The sequence below is a fragment of the Pteropus vampyrus genome, unplaced genomic scaffold, assembly GCF_000151845.1.
Source record: "Pteropus vampyrus isolate Shadow unplaced genomic scaffold, Pvam_2.0 Scaffold276, whole genome shotgun sequence".
Lineage (NCBI taxonomy): Eukaryota > Metazoa > Chordata > Mammalia > Chiroptera > Pteropodidae > Pteropus > Pteropus vampyrus.
In genome coordinates, this window is record NW_011889057.1 from 1,081,574 (window position 1) to 1,099,390 (window position 17,817).

General features: G+C 37.7%; 2 protein-coding genes across 3 annotated transcripts in view; one reads left to right on the forward strand and one right to left on the reverse strand.

Annotated features, from left to right (window-relative positions):
* Positions 1–207: 207 nt before the first annotated feature.
* On the reverse strand, positions 208–2,742 carry ORMDL2 (ORMDL sphingolipid biosynthesis regulator 2). 2 transcript variants are annotated; one of them, XM_011375729.2, is made up of 4 exons: positions 2,599–2,742; positions 1,572–1,746; positions 1,254–1,405; positions 208–669 (listed from the first exon to the last, which is right to left on the reverse strand). In XM_011375729.2, exons 2-4 carry the CDS (start codon positions 1,743–1,745, stop codon positions 534–536), a joined length of 462 nt encoding a protein of 153 aa, XP_011374031.1. In that variant the 5' UTR covers position 1,746; positions 2,599–2,742; the 3' UTR covers positions 208–533. The 2 variants fall into 2 exon arrangements, with proteins under 2 accessions (XP_011374031.1, XP_023376500.1); XM_023520732.1 differs by lacking the exon at positions 2,599–2,742 and having other exon boundaries at positions 1,572–1,981.
* Positions 2,743–2,916: 174 nt separating this feature from the next.
* SARNP (SAP domain containing ribonucleoprotein) overlaps positions 2,917–17,817 on the forward strand; it is a 37,666-nt gene continuing 22,765 nt past the window's right edge. Inside the window, exons 1-6 of the mRNA XM_011375728.2 lie at positions 2,917–3,042; positions 11,546–11,645; positions 13,247–13,293; positions 13,517–13,584; positions 16,627–16,678; positions 17,518–17,591. Of these exons, the coding sequence (XP_011374030.1) occupies positions 3,007–3,042; positions 11,546–11,645; positions 13,247–13,293; positions 13,517–13,584; positions 16,627–16,678; positions 17,518–17,591 (377 nt within the window). The 5' untranslated portion in view covers positions 2,917–3,006. The remainder of the gene's footprint in view (positions 3,043–11,545; positions 11,646–13,246; positions 13,294–13,516; positions 13,585–16,626; positions 16,679–17,517; positions 17,592–17,817) is intronic.

A 17,817-nucleotide genomic window follows, 5' to 3' on the forward strand; every position in this document is an offset into this window, starting at 1 on the left:
ACCCATGTAGTTGGAGTCCTTTTTCTCTTTTGAGAATCGTTTCTCTACTAAGTTTTAGCTGAGAGTGAAGGACAACTCCTACTGAACCAAGGGAGAAGGGTAAAAGATATCTTAGAGAAGTTTTGTACCTAGGTCACTGTTCCATTTTTTCCCCCAGCCTTATGAAGACATCTCCCTACCCTTCTTGCTGACCAAACTGTAGCCGTATCTGGCAAAAAAGTTATCTTTATTATAAGGAAAATACAAGCAAAACAGCTGGAAAGTGGTAGGGGTGGAAGATATGGAAAAACTTAATTACCACACATGGCTTCCTGTGGTGGAGGAAAGTGATTGGTCCCTTACCTGCCTCTCCTGATTCCAAGAAGCTTGCTCCTAGCAGGGCTGGGCCCAGGGAGCCCTGTTTTCCAATCTATTCTCTTCTTGGAAGTTTAGGAAAGGTTGTATAGTTCTCAAGCTTTCAAGATACAGAAGACAGTATGGAGAAAGGAAGGATGTTACAGCTTTTTGTGCCATAGTCGTCCCAGCCCCATCCCTCAGTATTTATTGATGCCAAAGAGACGGACCCCATGGAATTGGGGCAACTTAGGCAGCAGTACACTGAGCAATGAGGTTGTGTTGATGAGGAAGTGAGCAGCATCATACTTGGTGTAGAAGCTGGCTAGGAGGTAGCTGGGGAGAGAAGAAATAGGTTGAGTGAAGTTAGCCTTCCCTATCCATGTTCATGCCTTTCCAGCAACTTTCTCTATTTTAAATGACCAGTTTTATTGCATGTAGTCCTGGGATATCTGAAAGTACACCAGCAATATTAACAGTATTTACTTTGGTGCTGGGGAGATAATCAGGTAGCACCTTTAACTGGAGATCTGTAAGTTTGTGTGTTTTTTGTTAATGATATAACAGCAAATGACAGCTGAAGCAGTTTCAGTCTGTGTGACTCTTAAACAAGTCTTCTTTGCTTCTACTCTCCACAGTCAGTTTTCAGATTTACATTAGTTCTGCCTTGATTTATTTACTTCTTTTGAAGTGTAAAATCATTTGGTTTTACTTGGTTTTCAGTCCCTTCTCTACTTTACCAAGGAGGCAGCAAGGAACATTTGATTATTGCCTGGACTTTTTAACTGTACTCCTTAGATTTAGACCTTCTATGCCATAATATCTTCAAAGAGTCTGAGTAGTCTGCTTTTTTTAAAGCTTTCCTGTGGGCCTTTGTACCTTGGTCTTGGAGCATCTCCCATATCTCCCCCTAGACTTACAGTACAATAGGAGAGATACTGAGGAATTTGCGGGAAGAAGTAAATTGGAGCCCGTAGTCCATCTGTTCCCAGTGTGTCAGTAGCCGAGCTTTTCCTTGGTCAGGAGTCTCAAAGGGTGTCCCTTTCACTGTATGTAGGAAGACATACATAGCCTGGAAGGAGAGAAGGGGGCAGTGTGAAGGGGCAGAATGTAGTCCCTTAGCCCAAGACTTAGGCTAAGATCCCAAAAGGAAGACATATCCCCAAATAATTCGGGATTTTCCTTTTTTTTGGTGGGAAAGGCCTGGTGTGGGTGTAAGGGTGTGGTTTAGTGCTCACCAAGTTATGGATGACGTTGGTCAGGGTCCAGACAACAGGAATGCTGAAGAAGGGGATGCTGAGTAGAACCACATGCAGCAGTCCTACCAAGGTGATGTAGGCCAGCCAGATGCCCCGGCTACTCATCACTCGAGTGTTGGGGTTTACTTCGCTGTGTGCCACCCCCACATTCATCCTACCACAGTGAGGGATCAGGCAGGAGTCCATCTCAATTTCCTCTCAACCTATTTTTGAATTCGTTCCCCCACATTGTCTCCTGAATAGCCCAAATCCCCTGAACTCTATTGGGGATGAAAGAACATCCCCATCATGCACAAAGAAAAAACTGAAGACTTGGTGTGGGGGGAACATAAAAGGCAAGAGAGTTCTCTCTACATCTTAGAGACATACGGTAATCTTTACACATCAACTATAACTTGAAGGAGTAAGCCTAGGCTTTGGGCACCTGCTTCAAGGAGCAAGGGAAACAGGTATCTTACTCTCCTGAAGTTAATAAGGAATCATGAAGAGGTTACATACACCCAGAATTCCAGAAGAGGATCATGGGACACAAAGAATCACTGAGCGAGTAAAGCTACTTCTAATCCCTACCTTTTTTTCTGGGGCTTGCCTGCCCTGTCTCCCATACGCTTGGCTGTAAACAACCAGCATCCCAATTCCTTCTCTCAAGCGTGGGGCGCTGCAAAAATTTGCTCAGGGATTTTGGACTGAACTAGGAAGTTACCTGAATTTGAGCGCCTCGAGAGGTGGAGCTCTACCTCCGAAGCCAGGAGCGGCTTTGACCGTCTGAACTTGCCTCTTTAAAATCGTGGTAGCTCTAAAGTTGATGCCTGCCCTTTCCTACCTAAAATTCCCTAAACCCTACGATTGAGCCTGTCCCATGCTCCTCCCAGCTTTCCTCACATTCGTCGGCTCTCTTCAGCGCTCCTCTCTTGGTATTTAACTCGCCGCCGCTCCACCCAATCCACCTCTTCGTCTCCCACCATTTTTCCTTAGCACCCCTTTCCCGTCTTTCGGAAGCCCCTACCTGCCAGCTTCAGAAACGGCTATGGGTCCGACGCTCACTTCTACACCTGTAGTCTCCAGGAAGCATCCGCCTTCGCCCGTCTGCGCTTTCCTATTGGTGGAACAGAATCAGCGCTGCCACCACGCATTGGTTGGCGGTCTGCAATGGGAATGCACAATTGGTCGCTATTTCCGTCGTTCAGAAGGTACAGAACCCGCCCCTCTCCCTGCCCCACCTTGCGAGAGAGGTGGGGAAAGCTGCCTAGAGGAGTGAGAGGGACGTCAGCTATTGACTAATGGGAAGAGTTGATGGTATGAGGTGGTAGTAAGAGTGTCAGTGATTGGTCGTTCCTGGTTGTCTGCGCCTAGGCGGGAGTTCCTGGAGGCGGGGGCAGCGGGTGGGGGCCTAGTGGAGTGGAGGGGTAACAAGATGGCGGCGGAGACGGTGGAGCTCCATAAGCTGAAGGTACCGTGAAAGGAGGAAAGGGCTGACTTGGACTTTTCTGGGGACTGAATTCTCCCAGGTGGCTTGTGCTTTTTCCTACGTGTTCTCCTTGCGGGCTTTTCCACTTTTTTCTGGCTTCCGCCGTAGTTCTTTTGTGCTTCCGATCTTCCCCACTACGCCTTCCCTAATTTCCCGTGCTCTTCACGGCTTTACTGTGTCTGTACTTGTTCTTTCGGCTCCCTTCTTCATCCTTATGTCGTCTGCCACTTTTCCACCAGGTTGTGTAAATGCCTTCAACCTGTTCTCTCCTCGTTTTTCGTCAGAGCTGCATTACGTCAGTGGTCCCCTCCTCTTTGCCCCATTCCAGACCTAGGACCCCTTTTTCTTCTCTGGGTTGATGCTTTCCTACCTATTGTGTCCTAAGCTGAGATTCCCGTTAGCAGATAATGGCACCTTTTTGTATTTCTATCTATCTATGTCTCAAACATTATCCAGAAAATGCTTCCACTCCCTTTCTTTAAATGAGATTACGCCCCCGGGGTGGGTTGTGGGGGGGGGGGACTTTGAAACCTGAAGCGAGGCCTCAGAAGATTGGCCTCCCCACAGAAACCTGGAGATTAGGAGATCTTCAGAGTTAGTAAAGGCACAGATAGCTCAGATTTAAGGTTTTCGCGTTCTCTCGCGCGGTTCTCCGCCGGCCAGCCTCACCTCCCTACCCCCTACCGCCAGAGAGGCAACTCACTAGTAGCTGTAATGTTTTGGAAAAACATTTCCAAGGTTAGGGTTATCTTTGTCCCATTTCATATCGCGGGTGACCCTGCATCTCTTGGTATCACCACTGGGTGACACTCTCAGTCACAGAAGCTGTTATAAGTTGTCTTTTGAGAATTTTGGTAGCTTTCTCACGTACAGATGATTATTTTCATGGAAGAACAGAGTAGTTTCTTTTAGAACGAATTGAAGGAATATCCTGATTAGTTGTCCATTGTAGTTTTAGTTTTCCCATTAAATGTTTTGCTCATATCATCCTGGGAACCTTGGACAAACCAAGCCGATTTAGCTGAAGCTTAAAATTGGTCCTTTAAAGCTTGTTGAGCTTAAAAACAAGCAAAAAAAGTAATGAGAGTAAGGGCAGAGAGAGATCTTTTTAGTCACTTATTAGTTGATATCAGTTAGCTTTTTTGTGAAAGTTGATAGATTTCTTACTCTTGGATTCTAAATTGTGCTAGTGAGTTTTTGTGTTATCCTGGAATTACTGTTAACTTGTTACCCGAAATGTGTAGATTATCAGTAGTCTCCTAATACCACAAGTAGAAAAAATTGAGCAACCACCTCCATTGCATGTATACTTGAATAAATTATGTACTACCATACTGTCATGTATGTTAAAAACATACACAGAAAAGGAATTTTTTTGCTATTTAATTTAATTTATTACAAATTAATAAAATAAGTTTCAAGTGTACAATTCACCAGTATGTCAGAAAAGGAGTTTTCAAATGAATGAGATAAAAAGGAAATATGAATAGATGATCAAATAGTTTCTTCCTATTTGTCCCATTTTTGAAACCCCTGGAGTTTGGCACCAGCCTTATGACTTGCCTTTATGGATTTTGTGTTGATTTATGGAGTTCCTCCTTCCCTAAAATCTATTTGTTAGGTCAACATTAAATTTTATTTTGATTGGATAATGTCCTCTGACCTGATTTCAGGTATTATAGTCTAAGGGAACACGAGGCACTCCTGACAGCCTAAAAAGGATTCACTCTTTTAATCACATTTGCTTGTCTTTGCTTTTTCTCTAGAGCACTTCTTAACCTTTTGGAGGTCACAGATATCTTTGAAACTCTGATGAAAGGTACGGACCCTCTCCCCAGAAAAAGGCATGTACACGTACTTTGCATGCGATTTGAGGGGCTTCATAAAACTACCTTGTAGCCCTGAGGAGTCCATGGACCTCTGGTTAAGAACCTATGCCTTTAATTCTGACTTCCAGGATAGTTAATGTTTGGTGCCACTATTGATCTTGATGGAGTGATCCTAGTTTTTGGGTTGACTTAGGGTTTTGTCTCTTTTTAAAAAAAAAATCTTTCCATTTTTATGAAGAGATTTTGGGTTTTTAGAATGGGATCTCAGAGGAAAGGAACAAGCTACAAAATAGGAAAGAGAAAATATCATCAGAATTTATGTGTAAGTTCACATTAACTGCAAATTCCTCAAGATTTTGTAGAAATGCTGTCATTCTAACATAGTTGTAAGGAGAGACTGAATTGAGGATCAGAATGCTTTGAACTGTAATAGTAGTAGATTTCTAGTCAATGGTGAGAAAAGGGACTACTGCAGAGGAGAGAAGAAGGGTATACTAATGCCAGAGTGTTGAAAACCAGTGAGATGTATGTAATATAGAAGTATGAAGTGCATATATGTTGGTGGTTGAAGGTCATTTGTAAAGGGAACTAGGTAAATTATGTGACTATAAAAGTAGATTGGAGTAATACTGAAAGGAGCCTTTTAAGTTGTGTAAGGCATTTGGTTTTTGTCGTGAAGGCGGGAAGTGGAGAGCCTTTGTAAATTTGAAAGGAACTGGTGTGATCCATGTCTGTTCTTTTGGCAGTATGGAGAATGGGGCCTGGAGAGGGAGAGATTTCACCAGTTATATTTTTTATTATAGAAGTTACTCCCCTGCTTAAAACCTTTTAGCCTTAGACTACCTACCAATTTCTCCAGCTTAATTTCTTACACTCCAACCACAGTGGCTTTATTTTATTTCATTCCTCAAAATGAGTGTGTTCATTAATTGCTAACACTTACATAGCATTTACTGTGTGACAAGCACTGGTAGAAGCTATTTACGTATATAAACCTCTTTAATTTTCACAATAACCCTGTGAAGTAAATGCCTCTATTATTCCCATTTTAAAATGAGAAAAGGAAGCTCAGGGAGATTAACTAAGTAACTTGCCCTAGGTCCCACAGCTAATAAGTGGTTGATCAAATATAAGTAGTTTATCTCCAAAATTCATGCTCTTAATCACTGTACGCTACTACCTCTCCTTACCTCAGAACCCAGAACCTTTACACATGCTTTTGGCTGCAGTGTTTCTGCCACCCCCATCCTCCACATTTTCATTTAATTAACTACCAGTTGCTCTTCAGTCATCAGTCAAACATCTACCCAAGGAACCCTTAAGGTAGGATGGGTTTTCCCTATCCACACACATGGTCAGACCACGTTTTAAATGCTTTCATAGGACGCTGTACTTTTTTATCATTTAAAGTATTATGTATATGATCATTGATTGCCTTGTTATTCTACCATATTGTAAGCTTCATGTGGGTAAGAACTCCTGTTTTGCTGTATCTAAGATAATGCTTGATATGTAGGGGATACTCAATATAACTTTATCAAGTGAATAAACTTAAACCTGAAATAAGGGAGTGGCTATTAGAAAGGGAATGAAATTGAAAAAAATTTGGGATATAGAATCGTTAAGTATTTACAGATCACTCAGATGTGGGAGGAATGAAAAATGACTCCAAGGTTTAAGTAGTGATACCTTTAGTCTAGGTTCGGAGGAAATGAAGCCATTTTTATGCAGGATAGAAGGTAAGTTCAGTTTTGGGCTTGAGTGTCTTTGAAACATGCACTAAGAGATGTCAGTAGTCAGTTGGAAATATGAGTCTCCTGCTCAAGAGTTGAGAGTTGATACAAGGGTTTGGAACTTTTTCAGAAAATATTTATGGAGTACCTACTATATGTCAGCTAACATGGTGCTGGAGATATAGCATTGACCAAAGCAGAAAAAATTCTTGCTGTCAAGGAGCTTATGTTTTACTGGGAGAAGGCGCAATAAAGTAAAATTTATAGTGTTCCAATAGTGATAAGGTCTGTAGAGAAAAATAGGAAAGCAGGATAGGGAGTACAGTAGGAAGAAGAGTATTGTAATTTAAAATAGGGTGATGAGGGAAGACTTCATTGAGAAGAAGATATTTAAACAGAGACTTGAAGGAGGTGAAGTTGTGAGCCTTGCATAAGTGATCATTAGGACTCTGGCTTTTACCCTTAATGAGTTAGGAGACCAATAGAGGATTTTTGAATAGAGGAATGACATGTTCTGACTTAAGTTTTCAAAAGATCACCTTGACTACCTTGTTGAGAATAAACTATAATGAGGCACGAGGGCTGCAGAGGTTTTACTATATGTATTTAAAACCAGAAGGGATTAGATTCTGGATATATATTGAAGGTAGAGCCAACAGAATTTGTCAGTGATTTGATTCTGGGAAGTGAAAAAGTCTTTGATACAAGTGGAATGAAAAGGCCAAAGATGGAGTCTTAGTGAACATCAGTATTTACAGGGTTGAGTGGAAGGAGAGCTAGTAAGGAGGCTGAGAAAGAGAGGGAAGAAGAAAACGGAAAGAGAAAAAGAGAGGTAGAGCTAGAACGTGCACATGAGAGCAGTGGCAGGACCTTGATAGTTAAGATTGGGCTTAAATCAGAGAGACCTGAGCTGGCATATTGACTCCACTGTTTTTTAGCTGTATGATTTTTAAGCAAATTATTGAATCTCTTTAAGCCTCATTTTCTTAATTTATAAATTGGGATCATAATACCAACTACTTAGGTTTGTTGTAAGGATTAAGTAAGGAAATCACATTACAAATACTTAGCCCTTTGTCTAGAATGTATTAGTACTTGAAAATAAATTTGAGTTCCTATTGTATGAAATGTTAAAAATGATATGAAATATCTCTGCCCTCACAGAGTTTATAAACCATATCAAAAGATAACAGATGAAGAAGATTTGAATCAAAATTTAAACTTAGTAAACAGAAGAAATTGCCGGGTAATAAATAGGTAATGTTAAATATATTATGTGGTCCATAAGTAGGATAATACCTACCTTACTGATAACTGAAAAATAAAATTTTTAGAAATAAATTTTTTGAGTAGGTAATTCATGTATAAGTTCACAATTCTAAAGGTACAAAAGGGTATATGGTAAAAAGTTTCCTTCCTACACTTGTCCTCAACAAACTTCTTCCCAGATTCAACCAGTGTTACCTATTTCTTGTCCAGGCATCTTGTGTATCTGTATCACATGGAGTGTGTGTGTGTGTGCGCGCGCGCACGCGCACATTTTCTACATTAACATTAAAGTTAATATCCAGTATATAATGTTCTATACCTTGGTTTTTTAAAATAGCCTTATTGAGATATTCACATACCTTACAATTCACTCAGTATTCCTTGTTTTTTAAATATATTCTTTTAAAATATTTTAAAGGCAAATTCATATGAAAATGGGTAAGATTTGGTATCATAAGTTAGTTATTATTTGAGACTTTAAAAGGTTTTTGTTCTACTGACATAATTGTACCAAAATGAAATATGCTGAAAGAAATGACTTTATTTTCAGCTGTTTCGTGTTTTTACTCATTTATATCTCTTGAAATAATGTCTCAGTATATGAGCAGGACCCACGATGTAATAACTAAAGTAATACAATATGTAAAAAGTATCCGTAACATTTTAATTTGACCAGAGAGGGGACATAGAGGTGCTGAGAAGACTGCTGAATGAACAGAGACTTGGGGTTAGGAACTGGGAGCTGGTGGAGAGCTGAGATATCAGTGACCAAAGGCAATGGCAAGGTCAATGATCAGCAGTGATGGATGCTATCCATGTAAACAACCAGTTGTACCAAGTCTAGATCAGACCATATCACATCAGCATCCTGTGCATAAACCATTAGTGACTGACTGTTTCTCTGTCACCTGGAAGTTTTTGTAATCTTTTGCCTAAATGTAGGCATAATTTTGAGAAGGAAGAAAGGGGAAACAACTCTGTTATACAGTTGAACTTCGAATTGCCTGAATATGTACCAGGAAAAAAAGAAAAAGAATCGAGGCTTCTGAGGAAGATTAGGAGTTACAGGAAATAAAGAAGTGGTATTGCTTTGTAGACAAACAAGCAACACCCTCTAAACACACGCACGTGTGTGCACGTGCACACACACTATATTTAAAATGTTAGGTGACCTCTAAGTGCTGGGGTTACATAAGACTTATTTTCCTCTATACTTTTTAGAATTTTCAAACTTTGATAATGAACATCATACTTTTATAACAAAAAACTTTTAAAAGTGTTGCTAAAATCAAAAGACTTGTTCTCCAGGAATTTGAAAGAAAATAAAAAAAAGTACCAAGGTGTGAAAAATCAAGATTCTTAAGAAATGGACCTTAGAGATCACTGAGAATTTAATTCTAGATTAATACTATTCAAGTTATGGCCCTCAGGCCAGTGATTGTCCATGAACTGTTTGTTACTGGTTAGTGATAAGAGAAACAAAAAAAAAAATCGAGTAAGCTTTTAGAAGCTTTTATAACAATTTGACATCACTGCTACTACATCCAAAGGTATGATCATTTTTCTAGTAATTGGTTTTTACTGTTTTTTACAAAAGTATCTGTCTACAACTTTTTTGGAGTATTATAAAAAGGTTGGCAGCCCTATCAGTCTACCTATTTAAAAATATACATTGATCTGTGAAATTCAGAAATCTGAGAAGCATCGATTCTGTCCAATCTCGTCTAATCTTTCACCCAGTATCTAACATTTATAAAGTGCTTACTAGCTGCCAAACACTATTCTAAATGCTTTACAAATATTTACTGGTTTAATCTTCATAACTACCCTTTGGTATAGGTACGATTGCATTATCCCCGTTTTATTGGAAACTGAGGCACAGAGAGGTTAAGTTATTCATCCAACTTTACATAGCTGTGAATGGTAAAGCTGGAATTTGAACTCAGATAGTGTGACTTCAGAAACCATGTTAGGCTATGTAGTCAATCTACACTTTTAATGGAATGTTACCAACTCCGTTTCTCAATGGAGGGTACTTACTATTGGCTTGTTGAGTAGGGCAGTTCACTTTCAATGCTTGCCTGCCTCCTGGAGTCAACTGAATGCTCCACCTGTCTATTGTGGGGGAAAAAGGCTTTCCTTCTCCATTTCCAAATGCTCCCTTGGTTGAAAACCTGGAGATGCACAACATATTCCCTGAATTGTAAAAGTTCTGTGGGAATCTGCTTTTTAACTTCTACTGGTTAGTCTTAGATCTGTACTTCAAAACTAGTAAAATCTTTTTTCAGGCCACACATCTAGTTGTGCACTGATCTGCATGTAGGATATCTGGAGCCTTCCTTTTTCTGCTTGTTCCCCTTGGATCAGCATTTTACTATGCTGCCTAAAATAAGAATCTAAAGCCCAGTGAGACTGTTAACGTCATTTAATGTATTCTATTTTTCAGTTACTCATAACCTAGAATTACTTTGGCAGCAGATCATACTGTTAACCCTCTGCACTTGTAATCATCTTAAACCCTGACGTCTTTATTCTTTGAGCTAGATCTTGCTCATCTAGTTTTCGAACAATTTGTTTTGAATGTAAGTGTAGTACCTTATGGATATATCTTATTCTTTTTAAATTGAATCTTCATTTTGGCTTATTGTTATCCCTGAAGAGCTCCCTCCTCCCCTAGCTTAGTTCTGTCAGCGATACATCAATTCTTTCTCCTCCTGTAGTCTGCAAAGTTGATAAGCATACTTGTTAATATCTTTAGTCAAGTTACTGATTTTAAAAATCTTCAATAATACTTGTGGCTTGCCATTAGATATTTTTTTTCCATTTTGACATAGATTCTTTAATTCATTGTTGACATTAAGCTGGCTAACACAGTTACCTAATTCTGCGGTGGTCAGACTTGTATGCATGTGTATGGTAGATTGCAGTAAAGGATCTGGGACAATAGTAAGAAGAATCTGCTTGTAGAAAATTAGATTTTCTACTTAAAGATTAATTATTTCCATACTAGCTGGTATAATAATTTTTCAGGTGGAGGAAAAAACCTCTCTCCCTCAGAAATAGTTAAAGATTTATAATCCTAAATAGTTGCATAGATAAGAATTTTATTAAAGTAGGGTGTTTATTCTTCACCATCTGTTAGAAAAGTCCTCTTGCATATTGCATATTATTAGAGGGAAGTGGACCATTTTTGTGGACCTAGAGGCTTGGTGGGATTAAGAGCAGTTTTTTTGGATTGAACTTTCTTTTTCTTATGAGAACTATAGTTGACCCTTGAACAACATGGGTTCGAACTGTGTAGGTCCACTTATATATTGGATTTTTTTCAGTAAATACATACAATACTAAATGTATTTTCTCTTTATGATTTTCTTGATATTCTTTTCTCTAGCTTATGTTATTGTAAGAATACAGTATACAATAATAAAACATACAAAATATATGTTGTTTGACTGTTTATGTTATCAGTAAGGCCTTTGGTCAACAGTAGGCTATTAGTAGTTAAGTTCTGGGGGAGTCAGAAATTCATGGATTTTTGACTTAATGGAGTGTTGGCACCCCTAACTTCAGCATTGTTCAAGGGTCAACTGTACCTCTTTTTTTTCACTATGTTCATTCTGTTAACTAAGGAAAAACTTTATTCTTTTTTCTTAGCTTGCTGAACTAAAGCAAGAATGTCTTGCTCGTGGTTTGGAGACCAAGGGAATAAAACAAGATCTCATCAATAGGCTCCAGGCATATCTTGAAGAGCATGGTGAGTGTTTTGTGGAGGCAAAGAGTGGTGTGATTGAGGGTATTAAGTTTTTGGCTCTACCATGTGGAAGATTTCTTCTTTTCCTTTAGGTTGTTGGCGATACAAGTTCTTAATTAACTATATCAAGAAAAACTCTTGATCATCCAGAGCAGTGATTGCAGTGCAAAGAAATATCCCCCCCCCCCCGCTTTAAGACATTGTAATTTTATTTCATTAAACCGAGAATCAGAAGATTTTAATTTAGTTCTTCTTATGCCAGCAATTTACTAGGTAACTTTGGACAGTCACTGTTTACGTGGCTTACATTTATACTTGTCTTTTCTGATCTATGAAATGAGACAAGTACCTCTACCCTTGAAATCTATAGGTAATCTCTGGTCTCCTCTAGCGCAGACATTCTCTAATGCTGCCTTTTAAAAAACAAATAATAACAACTTCATTTAAGGCATACTATCATCCCAGATTGTACAAGTTCTTTAATTTTTATCCTAACTCCCTTAAGCAACTGTTCTCATGTGATTGATATATTTTTTTTGTCTTTGTCCTTGTAAAGTGTGTAGTGGTGTTTGGTGTACAATATTTTCTGTAATTGGCAATGAACCCATAGCCTTGCTTTATTTCTTACTTTTTTCTCTAAGTACTATGCTTTTTTTTAAAGATACATTGATGTGACTATGTGGTCATCTAGTCTGTTGATTACAATTTCTGTATAGTAGTCTGTGAGGTATGGAACACACCACATTTTAATTCATTCAATGACAGATACCTATATTGCTTCCAAACTATGTCTTTCATATTCCCTTATATTCCTGTGTGAGAATCTTTCTTGGATATATACCCAGGAGTGGGTTGCTAATTAATATCTATTAATAAATGTATATTTAATATGTCTAAGCACTGCCAAATTGCTTTCCAGCATTGCTCTATAAATCTACTCTCTTCAGTGCATGGGGAGGGTTGGGGGTGTGTTCTTATATCTCCTCCACATACCTAAAGTTGGCACTCTCCTATAGTGGCCTGATTTTTGTTAATGTGTTGGTTGTTTCAATTTACATTCTTCTAATTATTAAAAAGTTTAAGCATTCGTGTTCATGGTTCTTTAGGTTTCCTCTTTGCTCTTTTTTCTTTCGTGATTCCTTTCATTCACTTGTTAGTTTGCAAGCATTTCTTTTAACTATTTCTTTATTGGTTTTAGACACAAATACCTTCTTTGTCATTTGTTTCTTTTTCCATGATGTCCTTCCTTAGTTTTGAAAATCTGAAATTTTTCTCATACTACTTTTGCTTCTGGGTTTTTTTTTTTTTTTTTTTAATTCTTTCTCACCTCTAAATCTGAAAGATACTCTCCCATATTACTTTTTATTAATGTTATAGTTTGACCTAATCACATTTAAGTTCTGTAGTCCAGCTGGAGTTCAACTTCGTATTAATGTTTGGTAGAGAAAAGTTACCTTTTCCATGTATAGCAAATTTTATGAGCATCATTTCTGCTTTCATTATTGAATTTTATTTTTGGAAGGTAAATTCTAATTTTAGCCTAAGTACAGTGATAAAGATGGCTTTCTAGCAGGGCTTGACCTGAATATTTTAATATTCTTTAGCTGAAGAGGAGGCAAATGAAGAAGATGTACTGGGAGATGAAACAGAGGTGAGTTGGAGAGAGTAAGGTTGTTTACTGGTCTGGCAATGTGCTAGTACCTTGGCCACATTGCCGAACATCAATCACTAGAGGGCTTAAATGCTAACTCATTAGGGGAGCGTAGAGGGGAAATAAAAGTTCTGAAAAACTAGTTTATTTTGGAGTTCTCATGTTCTTTCGATTAGTATTTATTCTTGATTCATATTAACCATGTTGTTTCATTTGGTTTTAGGAAGAAGAACCAAAACCTATAGAACTCCCTGTCAAAGAGGAAGAACCCCCCGAAAAAACTGTTGATGTGTAACTATCTCTTTTTTATAATCTGAATATGGAACAGACAGATCTGAGGTTTGGGGGGCTTTAGTATTTCATTCTGTTTTACCTTTTACGCAAGTACATGGTTTCAGTGAAGCAAATAGTTTATCTCTGGGTTATGTAATAGATAATTAGGCCAGGAGACTTCAAGCCCAAAGTTTAGTTTTTTTAGCCTTTGTTGTATTATGTAATAGATGGTTTTCTTTCTGTGTAGAGAATTATAGATTCTCTGCATCTGAGGAATTTTGTAAGGGAAGAGAGTGCTGAGCAGAGATTATGTCTCTCAGGTAACACTGCTCTCTTTGGATTTTACATTGGAAAAAGAGAGGACAAAGTACTAGAGTGAAAAGTAGATTTTGATCTGTTTAAACTATCCCACAAGGTTATCATAAACATCTTTTTATTTGAGGCTCTTTCCATAAATATCTGGCCATCTTATATGCCAGCATGTTAAGAACAATTGAGTCCTTTTTAACATTTTTTTCCCTCATAGCTATATTAATGCATTTAATCATAAAAAGCAGTATATGGGCTAGTAAAAAGTCAAACAGTACATAGAGGAGTATAAAAATTGAAAATTAAGTATTCCTTGTTTTCACCCCATTTTATATCCTAGAGGTTTTCAACATATTCTTTCAGAATATTTTATATGATATACGTATATACAGATACATGTATATACACAGTACGCATATCGTTGGTTTCTTTTTTTCACACCTGGAGATCTTTCTATGTCATCATATAATATATAATGATGTCCTTATTTAAATGTTAGTTATGTACTAGCTAAGATTCTAAGTGTTATACACATATGTTCATTTAGTCCGCATATGAACTCTGCGAAATAGGAATAATTATCCTAGTAAGTGATAGGTCTCTTTTTTTAGCTTGTTATTATGGGAAATTACAAGTATATATAAAAGTTATGAGAATAGTATAATAGACCCTCATCTACGCCTTACTCAAATTTAGTAGTTATTAACTTCTAGCAAGTAATAGTACTTTATTCTATGAATGAACAGTAATTTCACTAGTCTCCTGTTGATGGAAATTTATTCATAGTAGCAAAAAATGCAGTGCTACCTGTCCTTAAATGCAACTATTTTTATATTTGCGAAAGTATGTCCATAGGATAAATTCCTAGTAATGGATTTGCTGTATCACAGGGCATGTGCGTTTAATGTTTTATTAGATTTTGTTAAATATTACTGCTTTCTGAAGCCTTTTAATTATCTTCCATCATAAGAGGTTTGTATTTAGATATAATGCCTCGAGGAAATGGTTTACAGAATATCTTTAAAATAAATGTTTTGGGGACTTTTGGGGCAAGAAGGAAGATTGGATCAATACAATGATAATTGGCTTGCGTGGATTAAAAATAATGAAGTTTGAAAATTTGTATACAAGTTTATTGTCCTTGGAATATATAAAATGTGTGATTCTCTCGTTTAGAGGGCTTTAATTTTATTAATGAATTTTTAAGCAGGGAAATTGAATGTGTTGAGGGGGTGATTTTTCTTTTTAGAGGGATAGTAATGGTTAGACTAAAGTATATACGGTACAGAAAGATTCTGGATCTCTGTAGTTTGGACAGGTTTTGTGTGTGAGAATGGTTAGAGAAATTTCTCAGTGAAGAGAAGAAACTTCCCATGACTCTCAGAATGTGATATGTTTTTTATTGCTTGAGCTTAATTGTGCCCAAAGAAGTTGGAACAGAGTAGAAGGAAGCTTCCTTTCTGGGGTTCCCTTTCTGCTATGAGGTGTTCTGCAGTGATTATGCTTCAGGATGGGAATGTGAAGGAAGTCATGATTAGCCTGGGGTTGGTGAGAGGATGCTTTCTTAATGGCATTGGACTTCAAGTAAAAATTAAACTTCATTGTCCCTTTCTGCCTGAACAAGACAGAGGGTTGGGGAAGGAAGAATGACCAGGAAATGGGAAGAATTCAGAAATTTCTTTGAAAGTCAGAATATTCAGAGATAATTTAGGTCCTTTGAACATTCAAAAGGCGAACATTCAGAGTCCTTGCTTTGCTTTGGCTTGAGGTTCACCAAAAATATAACTATTTCTACTTTAATTTTTTTTTCCCCCCCAGCCAAGGCAGTTAAATATTGTAGGGCTTAGTTATGGTCAGCAGGGGGCACCCATTACTTATCTGTCAGTCTAGGGACCTCCAACAAAAGGATGGTGGAGAGAGTAAGTTCCTGTTCCAGAATTGCTTCCTCTGAAAATGCCATTGAACCATTACTACCATTCAGGGGATCAAATGGGAAAAGTGTCTGGGATGTTGGAACAAAAGCCGCCCATGTCTCCAAATGAGGGGCCTTAATGAGACTGGTTATGACCCACAGTTTTATGGGAGTTGTTTGGTGGAGGGTTAATGCCTTTCCATTTATCCTGGGTACTTCCGAACTTTGTCTCCCGCCCCTATGGTCCCCCCTCTTTTGTTTTCTCTTAAGCCTTTTGACTAGTAACTTAACATGTTTTCCTAATTCAGACTCCCCTTAGCCTTTTTTCTTCCTACTCCTTTTGACATTTTTATTTGTCCCACTTTGTTCCAACTGGAACTACAGTCCCCATGGGAGAAATAAGAGATTTGTAAAAGAAGGAAACCAGAGCTTGCAGAGCATTCATTTTTTTTTTGTTGTTATGAAAATTGAGATTTGGTATTTCAGTGAAGGTTAAAGCAATAGTCATTAGTTCAGAAATAAATCTAAAGTTTTTAAAAGTAAATCAAATGTTTTCTTGTATCCTTTGTTTCTGTTTAGACCAATATATTTAATTAGACTTCTTTCCTAATAACTGTTTTCTACTTCAGAAAAGTAACTGAGTCTGTTATTTGCACTTTTATTGATAGATGACAATTCAAGGAACTGAAGTTCTAATGGGCTTCGTGGTTTTTTGAGCTAAGGGGTAGCAGAGAGATATGAGACTGAGGACATGATTCAAGTGAATTCTTATACAATTCTAAGGTCTTGGTTTAGAGTATCAGTTTTCTAATTGTTAAAATCCCTTTTCTTTTTTCCAGGGCAGCAGAAAAGAAAGTGGTAAAAATTACATCTGAAATACCACAGACTGAGGTAGGTATGCTCCCTAGTAAAAGAGTAGTCTTTCTATGTATCTTTTGTTTCTTACCCTTTATTCTACGTGAGTCATCACTTTAAAAAATGTACTCAGAAAATCAGTATTGACAGATTTTGGTATTGACATGTTTTTCCACCAACTACACTTGGGAAAGTACTTAGGCTGGCATAGTAACTTTTGAAGCCCTAGTCTTTTTTTATATAGAATGATGGTCTTAGTGGTAACTATCTTTAAGATATTTACAAACTCTAGGGCTAGAGTTTGGGAGGATTGTACCTTGAAAGATAAAAAGGAACAAGGGAAAATGTCATTTTTAAGTTACAACTCGCTAACTGGTGACATTCGAATGTCTGGATTCTATCTTAAGATCTCTGAAACTAGGTTTTCAGTTGAGTTCTGTGTTCTTTTTTATACCATTAAAGTAAAGGTGGCATAGGACAACATTGCCTCATTTCTAACTAAAAGAGTACCACTAGTGTTGGAATCAAGCTGTTCCTTTGATCCCTTTTCAAAGGTCAACCAAACACAGCTTTTGTCTTCTTGCTTTCGTGCAGAATGTGGGTTTTATTTTATTTCTGCCTTTTTGTTTTTGAGAACATGGATGTAATAATAGTCTTTTTGTATTTGCTTTTTGGGAAGGGATGTTGAGTTAAGTAAGCCCTAGGACGCATATAACCTGCTATCCTCTAGGATAGTCAGTATTCTCAGTTTAGACCTTAAGAAATTACTCTTCATGTTCTGAAGACCCACACTTACTTCTAAACAACTTTTCTCGTAGAAGAAGGAAACCAGAAACTGAAAATTTTTTCCCCTTCTTTTGTCTGTTACCACTTAGAGAATGCAGAAGAGAGCTGAACGATTCAATGTACCTGTGAGCTTGGAGAGTAAGAAAGCTGCCCGGGCAGCTAGGTGAGTGTCCCAGCCTTTCGGACCTGAGATAGTTATAGTATGATGGTGAGGGGCTGTGATTCTAGGTTTTAAATACAATTGTTAATTGTATACCTGAAATTTACTGGATTTTGTTAACCAATGTCACCATAATAAAAAATAAAATATAAACAAACAAACAAATAAAATTGATTTTAAGTAGAATAGAGGCCTTGCTTAAAAGAAACACACTTTTGGCTCTGTTCAG

Excerpts from the sequence above, each read along its gene's own strand:
- ORMDL2 (XM_023520732.1), bottom strand. The coding sequence starts at position 1,778 with ATGGACTCCTGCCTGATCCCTCACTGTGGTAGGATGAATGTGGGGGTG. Across the intron at positions 1,406-1,571 it reads CCAACGTCATCCATAACTTG|GCTATGTATGTCTTCCTACA; the intron begins GTGAGCACTAAA and ends CTCTCCTTCCAG. Across the intron at positions 670-1,253 it reads AGTATCTCTCCTATTGTACT|CTACCTCCTAGCCAGCTTCT; the intron begins GTAAGTCTAGGG and ends TTCTCTCCCCAG.